Source organism: Helianthus annuus, chromosome 14 (genome assembly GCF_002127325.2).
Source record: "Helianthus annuus cultivar XRQ/B chromosome 14, HanXRQr2.0-SUNRISE, whole genome shotgun sequence".
Classification (NCBI taxonomy): Eukaryota; Viridiplantae; Streptophyta; class Magnoliopsida; order Asterales; family Asteraceae; genus Helianthus; species Helianthus annuus.
This window is the reverse complement of record NC_035446.2, coordinates 1,145,884-1,163,016: the sequence shown is the minus strand read 5'-3', so window position 1 is coordinate 1,163,016 and position 17,133 is coordinate 1,145,884. Positions and strand designations below refer to the sequence as shown.

The following is a 17,133-nucleotide window of genomic DNA, read 5'->3' as shown; positions in this document are numbered from 1 at the left end:
AACCCAAATTTCAATATTTTTACCGAATTAGCGTATAAATTCCCAATTTTTGTACGGTGTAGGGTAATCTCTTGGCAACGATGAATTTAAGAGCTGAGGTTAAGATGTAATTCCACTGTTTTTACGTGTTTAACATAGTTTCAACATGTTTCAATTGTTCAACAATTCATAGCATTCAAACACAAAATATGGATAAAATCATGCATTTTCATTATGATTTCAAGTCTCGTGTACAATTTTGAAATAGAATCAAATACGACAAGGTACAACTTATAAAAATAGAAAGTACAAGCAGACTTGCCAGAAATGGAAAGATTGAAAATACGAGATGTCACACGCAGCTCGAGTGACTTAGCTGGTAGTATCTGTCTTTTTGCATGTATGTTGAGGTATCCCGTTTATGTATTTGGTAATTCACAGCACTTTTAAGTATTTATGCTACTCTATCAAAACTTGTATACTCGCCAATACTTTTGTATTGACGTTGTTTTAACGTATGTTGCAGGTTTAGTCGCAGTCTACATCAAATCAAGCTAGGGAGTCTAGAAACTCACCTAAAATATAGGTTGTCGGATTTGTATTGTTCGAGAGGACAAGAAACCTGTGATAACTTATGTGATTGTATTGATTGTTAGTATGGGATAACGAATGTAATAAATACTGTCGCAATATAGTTGTTATGGATTTTCTCGAGCAATTTGATTCGCCTAGTGTCGCGTCCTGATGATTCCGCCATCGGTTGGGGTGTGACAACTCTTAGGTTTAGCCGAAATCGCCGGGAAATGGAAGAAAAGTGAGAGGGCGTGCGTCTGGTCGAAGGAGACTGTCACATCAGTGAAGAATGATGTGACAGGTCCTATTTATAGTGTCAGAGAGGGAATAAGGCGGTGTGGTAGCGGATCGGATGGCTGTTGGATCGAATGGCCCTCTGATCGGATGGCCGTCCGATTGGATGGTCATCCGATCAGATTGCCATTCAGTCAATCCCATCCTTTCCACTTTCCTTATTTGGTTTGTTTTGCGAGTTAGATTAAGCGTTGCATTACGTATTATTGTGTAATATTATCACATAACTATATTATATCATTAACACAAAGTTTCCAAGTTTCTGCCAGTGATAAGTCTCTAGTCTCTTGTTCAACCAAGTCTCAAGTTTCACAAGTCTTAAGAGTCAAGCACCAAGTATCAAGTATAAAGAGTCAAGAATCTAGCTTCCAAGTTCAAGTATCAAGAATCAAGTGTCAAGAATCAAGCATCAAGAATCTAGTTTCATAGTATTAAGAATCAAGTGTCTAGAGTTAAGCGTCAAGTCTCATAGTATTAAGTATCAAGAATCAAGATTCAAGTATCAAGAATCTAGTATTAAGAATCAAGTGTCTAGAGTTAAGCATCAAGTCTCATAGTATTAAGTATCAAGAATCAATAATCTAGTATTAAGAATCAAGTATCATAGCATTAAGATTTCCCAAAGTATCAAAAGTGTCAAGAATCACATAGTACAGGGACTAAAATTGACAATAGCTAAAAGTTCAGGGACGCAGGCGTTACATGAAACCCTAGCGGTCGCTGCCTTCTTTCAGATCTGAGTGAGGCCGACTAAGAGAGATACACATGGTGAACATGAGAGAGAGAGAGAGAGAGAGAGAGAGAGTTTTGTCTGGCATGTGGGGGTGGTAACGGCGGCGACGGTGGTGGTGGTAATGGCGGCGGCGGTGGTGGTGGTGGTAATGGCGGGGCTGGTGGGTGGTGGTGGTGGTGGTGGTGTGGGGGTGGTCATCGTCGGGTTTATTGATAAAATCCCTGACACTATATTGTCGTCGTGTTGTACTTGAGCCATCAGGTGGCTAGGTTAGGTCGGTGGAGCTTGAACCACCATTTGGATTTGAGAGAAACATGTGGGTTGGGGGTGGTGTTTGATGGTGGGGAGAGGTGTCTGATAGTGGGGGTGATTGTTGTTACAGTAGGTTAGAAAGATAAGAGGGATGAAAGTGATTGGGTGATTGTTGTTGCAGTAGGTTAGAAAGATAAATGGATGAAAGTGATATTTTTCTTTCTAGTATTTTTATAAATATAAACACATATATTAATAATGAGGTTGGATTTGAAAAGACTGAAATGCCCCTCATGTGACCAGGATTTAATGGTGGAGATGGATGGCGTTTAAGACGGGGAGCGAAATGGTGATAACTTGATAAGATCAGAGAGTAAAATGGATACTTTTAAAATATTGGGGCAAAACCGTTAAAACGACCAAACCACATGGAGCAAAACGAAAGTTTACTCTTATTTAAATTATTTCGGGTCCAGTTTACAATACAAGTCGGGTTTCTGGGATTCATTTTTGACGAATGTTACAGTATTTCGACATAAGTCTCTTAAAACATATTCTCCTCTAAGATGAATGCATCTGTCTCCCAAAATACTATAATCTGAGTAGCAATTAGTAGCAATTGTATTGCCAAAGACGAACTCGTGAGTCCGAGTTAGCATTGGGATTTTTATTGTTGATTTTTTTACAGTATAAAATAGCGAGTACAGTGGAACAATTTCAAGGTTACTATGAGGTGATGTGATATTTGAAACACAATTAAGTTTTAAATATACAAAAACTATAAATAACTTTCAATCACTCTGATACACAAAGAGCAAGTGTACCATTGTATACATGGTATAGCTAAGGTAAGATACCAAATAGGCGTATATAGTCTAAGGATCCAAAGGCACTCCATTATCGATTTCGGCCATTGTCTAATCAAATCGATAAAGATGTTTGAAAATGAAAAAAGTAACAAGAACATGAGTAGAAGTAGATGATAAACAATCACAAGGAAGAATCACTTAGGTTTGATTCCCCCTCAATGATTTAAGCGATTTCAAAATATGGATTCTCAAAAGATCACTATTTCAAATGTACAAATTGCTCTTGTTAAGGTTAACAAAGAATACGCCTCTTTAGAAATTTGCCACAACCATATCATATGATAACCACCTAAAGTCTTTCTATGAAGATCAGGTGATAATGTGCCTGCTAGTGTGTGGTGTGAATCAAATGTATGAACGCCATGTGTAAGTATAAGAAGCAGATTAGGTACACCCTTATGCTCTCTCACCTTTGTATTGCTGAATTTGTAGGAGTGGTGGTGGTGGCAAGTGTAGATGGGTGGTGGTGGTGGTAACCGAGGGTGGTTTCGGAGAGAAAGGTAGCGTTCGTTTCATGGAATGGAATGGAATGGAATTAGGAAGTTTTTCTTTGTAAAATTGATCTTGGTGGGGGAGGGAGGAATTTGAAATCCCAAGAATTTCTTTAATCAATGAAATTTGTGACTATTTCAACATTCCATTCCATTCCTTCATTAGAGTGAAGGATTTCTAAGGAATGTTGAAATAGTCACAAATTTCATTGATTAAAGAAATTCATGGGATTTCAAATTCCTCCCTCCCCCAACCAAGATCAATTTTACAAAGAAAAACTTCCTAATTACATTCCATTCCATTCCATGAAACGAACGCTACCAAAGAGTGTGAGGGTAGGTGGGTTTAATAATAATAATAATAATAATAATAATAATAGGGGCAAAAATGACTTTTCACCCATTTATTAACAACTCTAACGGGAGATTGACAAAAGGGTGCAAATTGCAATGAAATGGAAAGGATAAGGACTTAGGTCTCTGTTAGGGACATAGGTTTATTCTGACGAACACACTACATAAACACAAATTACGCTTTACTGTTATAAAAGAACGGATCATTAATGTGTGTTTAGCACTAATCTTTTGTTATCCCAACGCTATGTTATGTCACCTATTCACCTAACCTTTTTCTAGACATGTAAAAATATCCTATATTCCTATTCACCTAACCCTTTTTTAGACATGTAAAAATATATAGTGATTTTTTTATAAAATAAAATACTATGTTTTTATTCTATTCTAGTCAGTAAAAAGAAAAAAAATAATGATAATATATTCTTTTAGCTTTTTGTGGCAAAAGAATTTACCCGAACGAACAACATCGCCTTTGACGCCCCCTCTTCCTCCCTCTGCAGTTTTGATTGTGTATGTATAGAATCTTTCAGTTGTATAATCGGAGTAGTGGTTCGTTATGAACTGTAAGTTCCTTTCTCTTAGAATAAAATAAAATAAAGTAGTTGATAGATAGATAGCTTCAGTTTTTGATTAAGTTAGGTTATTCATACAATTGATTTCCTATGTTTCTTATGTAGATATAGAGAGTTTCCCTTTTTAGTTGCAGGTTGCTGTATGATCGAACAAAAGTATACCTTCAACTTTCCTTGTTAGGTCAAATTCAATTCTAGCCACAGAAGCAGGAGCGATGAAGCTATTGTGTTGGTTGTTATTGACCCTTTTCTCACTAGTAGTATTAGGGGAATCCACCACACACTTGATTGGTCTTGGAAGCTATGACATCACTGGACCTGCTGCAGATGTCAATATGATGGGATATGCTAACATGGAACAAACCACCTCCGGTATTCATTTCCGATTGAGAGCCCGCTCATTCATCGTCGCAGACCCTCAAGGGAAATCCCTAGTGTTTGTCAATCTTGATGCCTGTATGGCTTCACAGATTGTTACAATTAAAGTCATAGAACGCTTGAAGGCAAGGTACGGCCACCTATACACTGAAAAGAATGTAGCCATCAGCGGGATTCACACACATGCTGGACCCGGAGGATATCTTCAGTATGTTGTATATATTATAACATCTCTTGGTTTCGTACGCCAATCCTTCGATGTACTTGTGGATGGCATTGAGAAAAGCATCATCCAAGCTCACCAGAATCTTCGTCCTGGTTCTGTCTTTATAAATACAGGTTTCCCATATGGCACTATTGAACATCCATTACTTATAGTGAAGCACTGAAGCTAGCTTCTATCATTCTATGCTCGGTGGTGGTTTAACCGTTTAGGTTGATTTATGTTTTTTGTAGGAGAGGTCCTAGATGCTAGTATAAACCGTAGCCCCAGTGCGTATCTGAATAATCCAGAAGAAGAAAGAAGAAAGTATGAATATGATACTGATAAAGAGATGACACTCTTGAAGTTTGTAGATGACGAGTGGGGTCCAGTGGGAAGCTTTAATTGGTTTGCCACTCACGGAACATCTATGAGCCGTACAAATTCGCTCATTAGTGGGGACAACAAAGGTGCAGCTGCACGATTTATGGAGGATTGGTATAGTAAAGGATTTGAAAGCCATTCAGTTATCAAATCTGGAGCCGGTTATTATAAACGTCCCCCTCGAAGAATCTCCAACATAATTCATCCAGGCTTTCATGAACACCGTAAGTTTAATTAGGGGCGTTTAGAATTCGATTCAGATTCGAAAAATTCGAAACTCGACTCAATTTGATTCGGTTATCAAGAATTCGAATTCGATTCAATTCAAATTCGAGTCCAGTAAATCGATACGGACTTACAATTTTGAATTCGAATTCAAATCATGCATATCTATTCACTATATATAGATAGGGTTAGGTTCCGTTACAAATGGGTCTTAACATACAAATTGGCTTAACATGAGAAGTGAAGAGGGGGGGGGGGGGGGGGATTTTTTTTTAAACTATTTTATCCTATCCTGTCAAACACGTATTTTAGTCCCACAATCTAAAAAAAATCGTGTTATTACACTAGTAGAGTAATTATGATTACTCGAGTAATTACATAGTTAGGTAGATGGATTAAATTATTACTCTGCTAGAGTAAATACATGATTTTTTTTTGTTTTTGCATTTTGCAATTAAACATCATACTTAGGTAGATGGATAAAAAATCAAAAAAAAAAAAAAAAAAAAAAAACTTCCTTCACTTCTCATGTTAAGGCCTTTTTGTATGTTAAGACCCATTTGTATTTGATCCTTACACTATTTATATATAATACACACATATAACTTTAATTTGGGCTATGGTGTTAATTAATATATAAATTTAATCCAAGTCCTAAAGTAGCCCATTACCAAGCCCAAATAGCCCATACTGCGGTTACATATTTAAATGAATTTGAATCAAAATAAAATTATTCAAATTCAATTCGAATTCAAATTTTTGATCGAATACACATTGAATTCGAATTGGTGTTTTAATTCAAATATGGATTCGAATCGAATTGACCAGTTTTTAATCGAATTCGAGCAAAAAAAAAAAAATATACGAAAATATTCGATTCGATGAACACCCCTTAGTTTAATATATCAATCAAGTATTTTGTTTGACCTGTAGAATTGTAAATTCATGCTACTACTTGTTTGATGTTAACACCTACAGGTAAAGAGTTGATGGAAATTGCTTCTACAATCAAGTCGTCTCCAGGAAGAAATGTTACACGTGTTGCAAAACGAGTGAGGAGGCAGGAGGAAGCTGAAAGGCCTCAATTCGTCTCTGCGTTTTGTCAGTCAAATTGCGGCGACGTAAGCCCGAATGTGCTGGGAGCATTTTGCATAGACACTGGATTACCCTGTGATTTCAATCACAGTACATGCAACGGTAAAAATGAACTCTGCTATGGACGCGGCCCGGGGTATGTTTCTTCCATCATAATAAGTAGGGGTGTTCAAAAATATCCAAATCCGAAAATTTGATCCGAACTATCCGATATCTGAATCCAAACTATACAAGAATTCGGATATCCAAATTTTCGGATTTGAATTTGGATAGTGATTGTGAAAACTTTTGGATATTTCGGAAATCTTTAAAGTTAATTTTTAATTTTTATCGGATATTCAAATTATGCGAAAAATATCGAAGTATCCAAAAAATATCTGAAAGTTTATATTCGGATATCCAAAATATCCGGTTTCGAATAAATAAAAATATATAAAATAAAAAATAAATTAGAAGATCTAATATTCGGATATCCTATTCACTATCAGGTCGAAATTTCAAACATCCGAATTTCAGATGTTCGAAATTTCGGACACGAATTCAGATAGTGAAAGTGTGAAACCAGATATCCGAAAAATTGAACACCCCTATTAATAACATGATTATGCAGCTTTAATGCCATCATCATCCCATATTATTTATTTATTGATTTTTGACATGCAGTTACCCAGATGAATTTGAGAGTACACGTATCATTGGTGAAAGGCAATTTAGAAAAGCGGTGGAACTGTTCCAAAATGCATCTGAGCAACTGAAAGGGAACGTTAGGTACCGGCACACGTATATTGATTTCTCTCACCTTTCGGTCCAATTGCCACACGTTGGAGAGTCTGTCACAACATGCCCTGCTGCAATGGGCTTTGCTTTTGCTGCTGGAACCACTGACGGGCCCGGAGCGTTTGACTTCAAACAGGGAGATGACCAGGTTATTACCAATGTTATTATAACCAAACGTTACACATACTTTTAATAGTAACTTGTTTTAATTTTTGTGATATAATAATGATTTTTTAGGGAAATGCCTTTTGGAAGCTTGTAGGAGGCTTAATGAAAAATCCAGATGAGGAGCAGATCAATTGTCAGGATCCAAAACCCATTCTCATCGACACTGGCGAAATGCATGAACCTTATGACTGGGCGGTACATTCTCATCTTCCATTGTTATTGATTATAGTACTTTACAGTTAGGGGCATTTTGGTTTTTCCAATCTTTAGATAATTCATTTCCGCTCATTTAACCCCGACTCTTCTTCATCTTATGCTCATCTTTATTATTATTATAATTATTTTTTTTTTCAAAATAAAGCTAGATTAGAAATCTAAATAATAATATACCAAAAATATTAAAGTCCAAATCCAACTAATAATCATATTGGAGTACACACACCGTCAATGGAGATTGCAGGCCTACAGCTGAGTGGAACCTTTTGAATTTTCCCTTATGACTTTTAATATAAAAAGATATTAATAGGACTAACACGAAGATGGAGAAAAGAATAAATGGGACATAAACTAAACCCATAAAATATAATAATCCTTACAACTCGATAATTAAACCAAATTAAAACTAACTTTATCCTTTTAGTCAAGGTTAACGCCTTGTCATACCAGTTGTATCTTTAATGGTATTGAGTATTGACGGCACTATTCATCTAGTTTTGAGTGTTGATATATGCATTGGCTTTCAAGTCTATTCTTTAGTTAACGACAGGATCACTAACCTTTAGTATTAACGTAATCTTAACTTCACAATTATCCAACATTAAATACAAAATGATTAATTTGTATGATCAACTTTTTCTCGTTGGAGGTTTTAGCTTATGAGTGTCCTCTCGGCTCTCATGTATGTTTCTCATTGTGATTTATGCAGCCGTCCATACTTCCACTTCAGATTTTTCAAATCGGACAGCTTGTTATTCTCAATGTTCCCGGAGGTAATTATCATTGGGAGTTACTTTTTTTTCCTTTTTTTTTTACTACATTAATATGCCAGTTCCATCTTAACAATATGGTTTGTTTATGGTATTTGTAGAATTCACGACTATGGCAGGGAGGCGCCTTCGTGAGGCTGTTAGGGAAGTTATGACATCTGGAGACAAAGATAGCATCAGCGATGTCCATATTGTGATTGCCGGACTTAGTAATGCGTATTCTCAGTATGTCACTACGTTTGAGGAATATCAGATTCAGAGATATGAGGTTTGCACTTGTATATATATGGGAAAGGGTAAACGAGAACCAACTTGAATTGTGAGAACCGTGAGAACTAGGCCTTACAAAAGGTTTTTTCAAAAAAAAAATCCCAGAAATAAAAAAAAAACCAACTGTTTCAGAAAAGAAAAATAAATGTCGCCTGCGAAAATTTACATTGCTCCCTTCTCACAGTTCTCACAACTCGAAACTGATTCTTAATTGAACCGGATCCATATATATACATGTGTGTGTGTATATATATATATATATATATAGAGAGAGAGAGAGAGAGGATCCGGATCAAGGGAAAACTCCTATGAGTTGTGAGAACTTAGCGAATTCGGCCTTCCCGTGCGAGTTTTGCCTCCATTTTTTTACACCCCTAGATTAAAATGTTACAAAGACGGCCGTAAAAAAAATCGAAGGGGTGTTTTCTGCCCCTTAGAGCTGCTTTAAAAAGCTGAGGGTAAATGAAAAAAAAAAAAGTTTTTTTTTTTTTTTTTGAGAAAATTTGATTTTTTTTAGGTATTTTGGTAATTTTTTTTGAAAAAACCTTTCGTAAGGCCGGGTTCTCTAAGTTCTCACAACTCGTATGAGTTTTCATTTTACCTTAACTCTATTATTATATCCTTCATGTCATTTTAACTATGTATTCAACAAACATCTTACTACAACAAATGATTTTTGTTAACAGGGAGCTTCGACTCTCTATGGTCCACATACCCTGAATGCATACATTCAAGAATTTAAGAAATTAGCATCGGCTCTCATCAACGACCAACCAGTCGAAGCGGGCCCACAACCACCTGACCTACTCGAGAAGCAAATCAGCCTCCTGACTCCCGTTGTCATGGACGCAACGCCGCTTGGTTCGAGCTTTGGCGATTGTAAGTCAGATGTTCCTCCTGACTCGACATTCAAACAGGGTGATGTTGTTACAGTCACGTTCTGGTCAGCCTGCCCGAGAAATGATCTTATGACCGAAGGCACGTATGCGCTGGTGGAGATTTTTGTTCAATCCACAAACGAATGGGAACCAGCTTATGACGATGATGACTGGTGCCTAAAATTCAAGTGGTCGAGGCCTTCAAAGCTGAGTACCCGAAGCTATGCTAGTATAGAGTGGCAGATACCTGATGAGGCTGTTTCAGGTGTTTACAGAATAACGCATTTTGGTGCATCAAAATCGCTTTTTGGTTCAGCAAAGCATTTCACTGGCTCTTCTTCTGCATTTGCTGTAACATAAGAAATGAGCTATGGATGCAAACCACGGTTGATGTACATGTAAATGATAAGAAGCATGTAGATTCTGCAAATGCCTTTAGTATGTGTTGTGTTGCTTGACAAATTAATTTCACCGAATACTTCTCTTTGCCTACCAAGATTAAAGAGTTGAAGGTCACTTCATTATATGGTAATTAGCTCTTCTGATTGTTAATATTTTTTATTTTTATTTTATTAACATAAAAACCAATAAATAAATAAATAAAAATGGCACATATATCTATATGTATTATTTTTATTTTTCTAATATTTTTAAGACCGAAAGGCATATTAAAAGTATATATGTATAATTTTTGTTTATTTTCCATATTTTTTATATGTTATTGATTAATTAAAATTACAGTGTTTACACTTCAACATCCTCCCACATATTTTTTATTTATGTACATTTAAAATAAAAATTAATCTGTATAAACTAAAATAATTCGAGTTGGTTAGCGAGCTCACGAGCCAAGTCAGGCCTAGCTCGAGCTCGACTTGTTTACAAATTGAGCGGAGCCGAGCTTTTTTCAAGCTTTCTCTAAGCGAGTTTCAAGCTCCTCCTACATCATTCCTAACTTTCAATTTATTTTTCTTTGACAATCCTAAATTAACTGAACACTAACCCAATTAGTTTTTTTATGTGAGTTGTGTTGTGATGTGGCATCTGACGTGTCCTTTTTTTAATAATGTGGCATCCGATGTGGTACTCATGACATTTGACGTGCATAAAAAAACCACAAACATTACCTTTTATCAGAAATTTAGGACGTTTGGAACTTTTGTGTGTGTCTGTGTGATAATGTTAGTTGAGGGTATCCGAATAATCCAATGGATTGACTGAAACAATATAACATGAAAAAAAAGGATATTTTACTTATTAATTTAAAAATAGTTTAAAAATCTAAATCAGCCCCCAATCATCACACTTGAATTATTATACTATTTGAATGAAGGAAATGTGAGCCACGAAGAAGATTAATAAATTGGGATAATGCAGACAAAGGGGAAGCATCTCATGTTTAAGTAGATAGATTCCATTGCATTCTACTCGATAAAAGACAAATTTTCATAATATAATAGAGATTATATACAATATAGTTTGAACCTAATATTAATCAATATATACAAAGAGAGGAACAGCCTCCATATGGAGCAATCTCAATATATAAATCCATGCATCCTACTCTACTAATAGCCGGCTAAACGACATCATCTACTCCTGTTTTTCTTATATAAATTACAAAACACCACCATCCAGTTGTAAAAATGACATCAACGTTGGCAAGCCAAAAGACGATAGCAGATCCAGACAAGAGCAGGCTCAAATCTCAAAGCAGTGCTTCAAATAGACTGAGAACAACTACTCAAAGAAGAAGAGCGACTGTGAACGTCAGGGGTGGAAAGATGAAGGCCAAACAGAAGCAGCAAGCTAACGCTAATGAATCAACAAGCAGTCTCTTGATCAGTAACAAGTATCAGCCAAGGAAATTTGAAGAGATCGTGGGCCAAAATATAGTGGTTAAGACCCTTTCTAATGCGGTCAACAAGAAGAAGATTGCTCCTCTTTATCTCTTCCATGGGCCCAATGGGACAGGGAAGACATCCACAGCTAGAGTGTTTTCAATGGCTTTAAACTGTGAATCAACTTATGATAATAATACTAAACCATGTTGCAATTGCAAAGGCTGTTCTAGAAGCCTCTATATGATGGAGTTGTGCTCGGGTTCTGGCTTTGAAAAAATCAAAACACTCCTCAATAACACCTCTTTAGCTCAAACTGTTTCGGGATTCAAGGTGGTTCTTATCATTGAAGAGTGTCATCTGTTAACTTTGGAGGCATGGGACGAGGTTATGAGTTTATCAGATGCTTCAAATCTTGTATTTGTGCTCATAACTCATGTTGACGTGAGCGCTATCACTGCAAATATCTCATCACGATGTCACAAATTTTACTTCAAGAAGCTAAACGATGATGATATCGCTGAAAGGCTATCTCGAATTATTGCCAGTGAAGGTATGGTGATCGAAAACGAAGCATTGAAACTCATCGTTTACAAATCACAAGGTTCCTTGAGAGATGCTGAAAATATATTGGATCAGCTGGCCTTGTTGGGCCCCACCATCAATACCTCAGCAGCCAAACAGCTGGTAATTTATCAAATATATTAGTTTTTATTTGATCATGTGTCTAAATTTAGACTCTATGTTGCAGAGGCTAAGCTTTTTAACTAAAGCAGCTAGGTTCAGTCTATGCCTAGGGCTTCGGTTAAAAAGCTTAGCTTCTTTAGAGTAGAGTCTAAATTTTAGACGCATGAATAGATAAAGAGTCTATCTAGACTCTTTAAACACGTGGCTATTTCCTATTGGAGATTAGGGTGGGGCCACCATTATTTAAGAGTCTATTTTTAGACGCTTCTGACACGTGTCAAGTTCTAAACTGAATGGATTTTCGTGTGTTCCCTAACCTTAGCCGCTTCATATGTTTATTTTGGTAAAAAAAAAAAAATTTGGTCAATGTTCATTTTCCCTTATTAATATGGTGTTGGCAGGTAGGCCTGATTCCACAAAGTGAACTGCTGGATTTGCTAGCAATGGCCGTCTCAGGCGACACCGTAAACACAATCAGAAATGCAAAGAAATTGATGAATGAATGTGCGGTTGAGCCAGCGTCCTTTGTATCTCAGCTAACAAATCTCATCACCGAACTTCTCTCTGGGGATTTATCATCTTCACCACACACAAATCTCCTAAGTAAGATCTGACATTTACATCAATTTATTTCACTTGGTTTGCTGAATTGTAAGTGCAAATGCAGGTAAAACAAGACTCTGCTACATACTTAAGTTACTAGTTGACACAGAAAGCTCCTCAACTACAAACATAATAGAAGCTTTTCTAGATATCACTTCTGTGAACGCCTCAAGCATGCCACATTCATCATCATCTTTCGGTGAAATAACACCGACTCATGATTCAGGTAAGCTTGCATATATAGAGACATCATTAAATAATAATAATACATGCTACCTCATCCTATTTACATATAGATGCCAAGAGAGGAAGCTTAAGCGACATGGAACAACTATGGAAAGATGTGCTCAAAGGAATACAAAGCTCCCACACACAAAAATTTCTTCATCAAGCAAAGCTAGCATTGTTGTCCATTACCAATAGTAATTAATGAAAATCATTTAACCTAACTACCTAAGTGTGTGCAGTTATGTATATACTCTCTGCTAACATGCATGCTTCTCTTAACAGCCAATGCTTTTGTACATTTGACTTTTACAAGACGACAAGATAAGATGGCCGCAGAAGTTTCACAACAAAGCTTAGCCAAGGCACTTGGAGTTGCAATTGGGTGTCCGGTTACTCTCCATATGAGCCTCGATGAACCATCAACCTTTGAAGCAGATGCTAAAACTAAAATCGACACATGGTATTCTCAACGGCACAACACTAACAAGAACATCAACGGTGAATCTTCACATGGTTTAAGACTCACAAAATCGAAATCCTGCTCAACGTCTCAACCAAATTATTCAACAAAAGGAAAAGAAGCACGCAACCCAACGTCAGACACAAAAGATCAACAAACAACAAATTTGACACAAGCAGTCGACAGGCAGCCTCCTTTAAGACATAGATGGTTGTCTTTATCTTCAATCCAACAGAGCGATGCAAGCGTTGAGCCTTACAGTCAAGACATAATATACGCAAATTTAATACAAGCAGGAGCCGACTCCAAACATGCTGCAACACAAAGTAACAAGCAGCCTCCAAGACATAGAAGAAGGCCATCTCTATCTTCAATCCCACAGAACGATGCAAGTGTTGAGCCTTACAGTCAAGACGTAACATATGCAAATGTTAACAATGACATACTGAGGAACAAAGGTTTCTCAAAGAGTTCCCGTTCACGAGAATCAGCAGATCAATTGTAAGTTTTTAAGATCTTAATCTTTCCTTAGAAACGAATTGATTAACGATAAAGACTTATTTGATGTCTATGTGCAGACGATCAAATCCCACATGGTGCTGTTGAAGCCAGGAGCAGGCCAAGCTTCTGTTCTTAGTATACCATCTTACAGGAACTAAACAAAAGAAATAAAAAGGCCCATATAAACTGCACCCTTTTTGGTCAAACCCGAACTCATTACCAAGCATTTGGTTGGTTTAGTGTAATCAGATTGATAATGTGTTGCAAAAAAAAAAAAAAAAAAAAAAAAAAAAGAGAGTGTGGTGTTGTGAGTGATTTACGTTCATATGTAACTATAAAAAATAAAATATAAAAAAACTTGAGTTGAACGGATATCATATTCATATCCAAAGGGGCAGAGCAGGTTCCAAACTTGCCCATAAACATAATATTGCCAGAAACAGTAAATATGCATTTCAACCTTAAAAACATATTTAGCATTTAAGACTTGACAAGACTCCCATTATTCGTATTACATTAAGTAACCCAAACCCACGAATAGTCACACGTAGTAGGGGTCACATTCCATGTTGCTCTCATCTCACACAAATCTGCAATCACAAACAAGCGATATAAATACAAATAGTAGCTCCAACGGTCATAAAGACGTAAATAGTTTGCAAACATAAAGTTACATCAAATGAAAGGCTTCGAATACATTCATATACTTTACGTGCACCTTACCTCAAATTCCATTTAGAGTGACCACAACTTTACGTGCAGTAGGTTCATCACGATGCTCACACAGCCATATGCCCTGCAGCTCAGCCACAGAAATTATAGTAAACAAACAGGAAAAACATGAATCAGGTAGCAAGTATTTTGATATTAAAGTCGTTTATTTAATAAGAATTAATTACACGAATGGTCCCTATCGTATGGCCAATGCCATGTTGCAGTTTTGGTCCCAAAGTAAATAGTTTGTTTGAACTTAACAGGGATGGTCCCTCGACCTCTGTTAAGTTTATATGTTGAGTGCGTTTGAAATGACTTAATATGAAACCTAAAACGCTATTACTTACCTGCCAGGTTCCCATGTTAAGCTTCCCATTGGTAATTGGTATCCTAAAATTTGTGATTACCACTGTCAGTGTCAGCACAGCTGATTGCACTATATACAAGAAAAAGAAATACAAACTTTAACTTACGTAAGAGCACAGCCAAACATGGATGATTTGATGTGTGCTGGCATATCATCTGGACCTGCATATACACAATGTGGTTCAATCCACATCAGCAAAATCAACCTTAAAAGGCATAATAACATGTATGTGCAAAACTAACCTTCGAGAGTATGTTTCCATGGTGCAGATCTTCCCTGAAAGAAGAAAATATTATTAGGTTAAAGATATTATTTTTCAGATAAAATAAAGAGGAAAACAACAAACCTCAGGGACGATTTTGTTAAGAAAGGTCTCAGTGTCAGCTCGAACATCCGAGTCATAATTTTCATTGATAGTTAACGAGGCACTAGTATGCTGCACTGTTAGATATATTAAATAAATATAGGATGCATTAATATTCATCAGTTCCCAGAAACTCAAGCAAGTTGTAAAATTAACTTACGAAAGAGATTTGCTAGCCCACAGTTAAATCCGGACAGATCTTCTCCAATTTCCTTCAAGATCTGGTCAAACACATAACAGTGTGAGACACTCAATACTTACAAATTAGTTCTACATAATATTTAGTACCTTATTAACTCTTGTTAACGGCTAAAAAAATGTAGAATTTGATACTATAAACGGTCAATGCATGATCAAACAAGCTACCCGTACAACTAAAGTAGCTCTCAAGGAGTGAAAGTGTTGGTCCGATAAATTATCAATACGTACAAATTTAGGAAGGAAGGAATATAGAATAAATACTAAAAGAACTGATTTGTAAAAGCTTAATTTTATGTATTGAACTAATTAAAAACAAATAAACAACGGAACATACAAGCAACGAACAAACCACAAGTGTTAACATTTGCATCAGCCCTAATTACGTTTGCTTGTTTGAACCCTAATCCTGGTATTATCAATAAACCTCCTGTGTAATTCTTCTTCAACACCCCGAAAGTAATAAAGATGAGTCACTAGTTGCAGCCGTGGACGTAGGCCAGTTTAGATCTAACCATGTAAAATAAATCCTGCGTCCTCTATTTTTCTACTTAATTGTGGTTGTGGTTCTGCAAAAATATCACAAGGACAGCGGGCTGTTCTGTTGATGATAACATTTGTGGTGTTGATTAAACACAAATTGCGATTACAACTACAAATTCTTAGATTATAGGCTAATGGAGGGGGGCTAATTAACAAGATGTATTAGGTAGAAAACATGAGCCCTAGAAAAACATGTATGTAAGTAAAAGCAATTTTGGAAGGAAGGAAGGAAACCTTAGGAGTAATAAGGTGGCAACCACGGTTGTGAGGAGGAAGCGTTATTGTCTTCTGGGCCCATTTGGGAGCCGCCATGACCGAACAAGGATCGCTTAAGGTGGTGTTGCTACCAACAGACTTCACCGCAAACCAACTCGACTTTTTTATCCCACCCACTCCTACTGCTAATGACACGGAGGAGGAGGATTGCATCTTCAACACTTGCCCAATTCATTTGATTTGGGCTTTTTGTACCCTAATATTAGTAAACCACCACCTCATATATTTCCTGGTCCTCTTTTTTCTTACAAGAATTTTAGTAATCTAGCTATTCGTTGTTTCTTGGATGGTTGCCAACATTCACAATTTAAAATATAATCACTAACAGTATTAGCCTTCAAATAGACCCTGACTAATAGAACCTTAACGCCGTTAGTCTTCGGTCGTCGGAAAACTCATTAAGTTTAAAGCGAATGTTTGTACCATAGTGGTGTTGTCCCGAACCGAACCGATACCGACTGAATTCACGTCACTCGCACACTGCATATATATTTACTTAGGACCCTGATAAATAGTAATATAATTTTTATGGTATTATATGAAATTTTTTATGTCCCAACTTCATCCCTTATACTTTTAAATAATATATGCTTTTAACATATTTAGAGGCTGTTTGTCTGGTTCAACACTTAATGGTTCAGATTATTTATTTCAGGAGCAGATGTCTAAATGGTTTATACATTTGCCTCTGAATGATTAAGCATTATACAGAGTCTGAATGGTTAAGATCTCTAATTTGAATTGGTCAGACATTTGCTTCTGAACGGTTAAGAATTATACAGGCTCTTAATTGTTCAGACCTCTTACTGGTTCAGCACTTAATGGTTCAGACCTCCTACTAGTTCAGTACATAACCATTCAGATGTTG

General features: G+C 36.5%; 3 protein-coding genes across 7 annotated transcripts; 2 read left to right on the top strand and 1 right to left on the bottom strand.

Moving 5' to 3' along the window:
* Positions 1–3,957: 3,957 nt before the first annotated feature.
* LOC110907955 (neutral ceramidase 2) lies at positions 3,958–10,015 on the top strand. 5 transcript variants are annotated; one of them, XM_022152870.2, is made up of 9 exons: positions 3,958–4,111; positions 4,249–4,837; positions 4,955–5,308; positions 6,288–6,540; positions 7,068–7,329; positions 7,419–7,544; positions 8,275–8,338; positions 8,437–8,603; positions 9,292–10,015. In XM_022152870.2, the coding sequence occupies exons 2-9, from the start codon at positions 4,336–4,338 to the stop codon at positions 9,841–9,843; spliced, it is 2,280 nt and encodes a 759-aa protein (XP_022008562.1). In that variant the 5' UTR covers positions 3,958–4,111; positions 4,249–4,335; the 3' UTR covers positions 9,844–10,015. The 5 variants fall into 5 exon arrangements, with proteins under 5 accessions (XP_022008562.1, XP_022008560.1, XP_022008563.1 ...); XM_022152868.2 differs by having other exon boundaries at positions 3,972–4,111; positions 4,226–4,837; XM_022152871.2 differs by having other exon boundaries at positions 3,976–4,111; positions 4,255–4,837.
* Positions 10,016–10,983: 968 nt separating this feature from the next.
* LOC110907953 (protein STICHEL-like 4) lies at positions 10,984–14,175 on the top strand. The gene is made up of 6 exons (XM_022152864.2): positions 10,984–12,011; positions 12,413–12,614; positions 12,679–12,840; positions 12,911–13,036; positions 13,125–13,803; positions 13,881–14,175. Exons 1-6 carry the CDS (start codon positions 11,130–11,132, stop codon positions 13,906–13,908), a joined length of 2,079 nt encoding a protein of 692 aa, XP_022008556.1. The 5' UTR covers positions 10,984–11,129; the 3' UTR covers positions 13,909–14,175.
* On the bottom strand, positions 14,162–16,459 carry LOC110907954 (UPF0047 protein C4A8.02c). The gene is made up of 8 exons (XM_022152865.2): positions 16,224–16,459; positions 15,409–15,469; positions 15,231–15,325; positions 15,127–15,160; positions 14,991–15,045; positions 14,865–14,907; positions 14,527–14,599; positions 14,162–14,393 (listed from the first exon to the last, which is right to left on the bottom strand). Exons 1-7 carry the CDS (start codon positions 16,416–16,418, stop codon positions 14,528–14,530), a joined length of 555 nt encoding a protein of 184 aa, XP_022008557.1. The 5' UTR covers positions 16,419–16,459; the 3' UTR covers positions 14,162–14,393; position 14,527.
* Between the last annotated feature and the right edge of the window lie 674 nt (positions 16,460–17,133).

Bases quoted from the DNA above. Each gene is read 5' to 3' on its own strand.
- LOC110907955 (XM_022152870.2), top strand. From the start codon at position 4,336: ATGAAGCTATTGTGTTGGTTGTTATTGACCCTTTTCTCACTAGTAGTA. The intron at 4,838-4,954 runs GTTTCCCATATG...TGTTTTTTGTAG, and splicing joins TTCTGTCTTTATAAATACAG to GAGAGGTCCTAGATGCTAGT. The intron at 7,545-8,274 runs GTACATTCTCAT...TGATTTATGCAG, and splicing joins ATGAACCTTATGACTGGGCG to CCGTCCATACTTCCACTTCA.
- LOC110907953 (XM_022152864.2), top strand. From the start codon at position 11,130: ATGACATCAACGTTGGCAAGCCAAAAGACGATAGCAGATCCAGACAAG. The intron at 13,037-13,124 runs GTAATTAATGAA...TTCTCTTAACAG, and splicing joins ATTGTTGTCCATTACCAATA to CCAATGCTTTTGTACATTTG. The intron at 13,804-13,880 runs GTAAGTTTTTAA...GTCTATGTGCAG, and splicing joins CGAGAATCAGCAGATCAATT to ACGATCAAATCCCACATGGT.
- LOC110907954 (XM_022152865.2), bottom strand. From the start codon at position 16,418: ATGCAATCCTCCTCCTCCGTGTCATTAGCAGTAGGAGTGGGTGGGATA. The intron at 15,161-15,230 runs GTTTGTTGTTTT...TTCTTCTTTCAG, and splicing joins TTAACAAAATCGTCCCTGAG to GGAAGATCTGCACCATGGAA. The intron at 14,908-14,990 runs GTAAGTTAAAGT...CACAAATTTTAG, and splicing joins ATGTTTGGCTGTGCTCTTAC to GATACCAATTACCAATGGGA.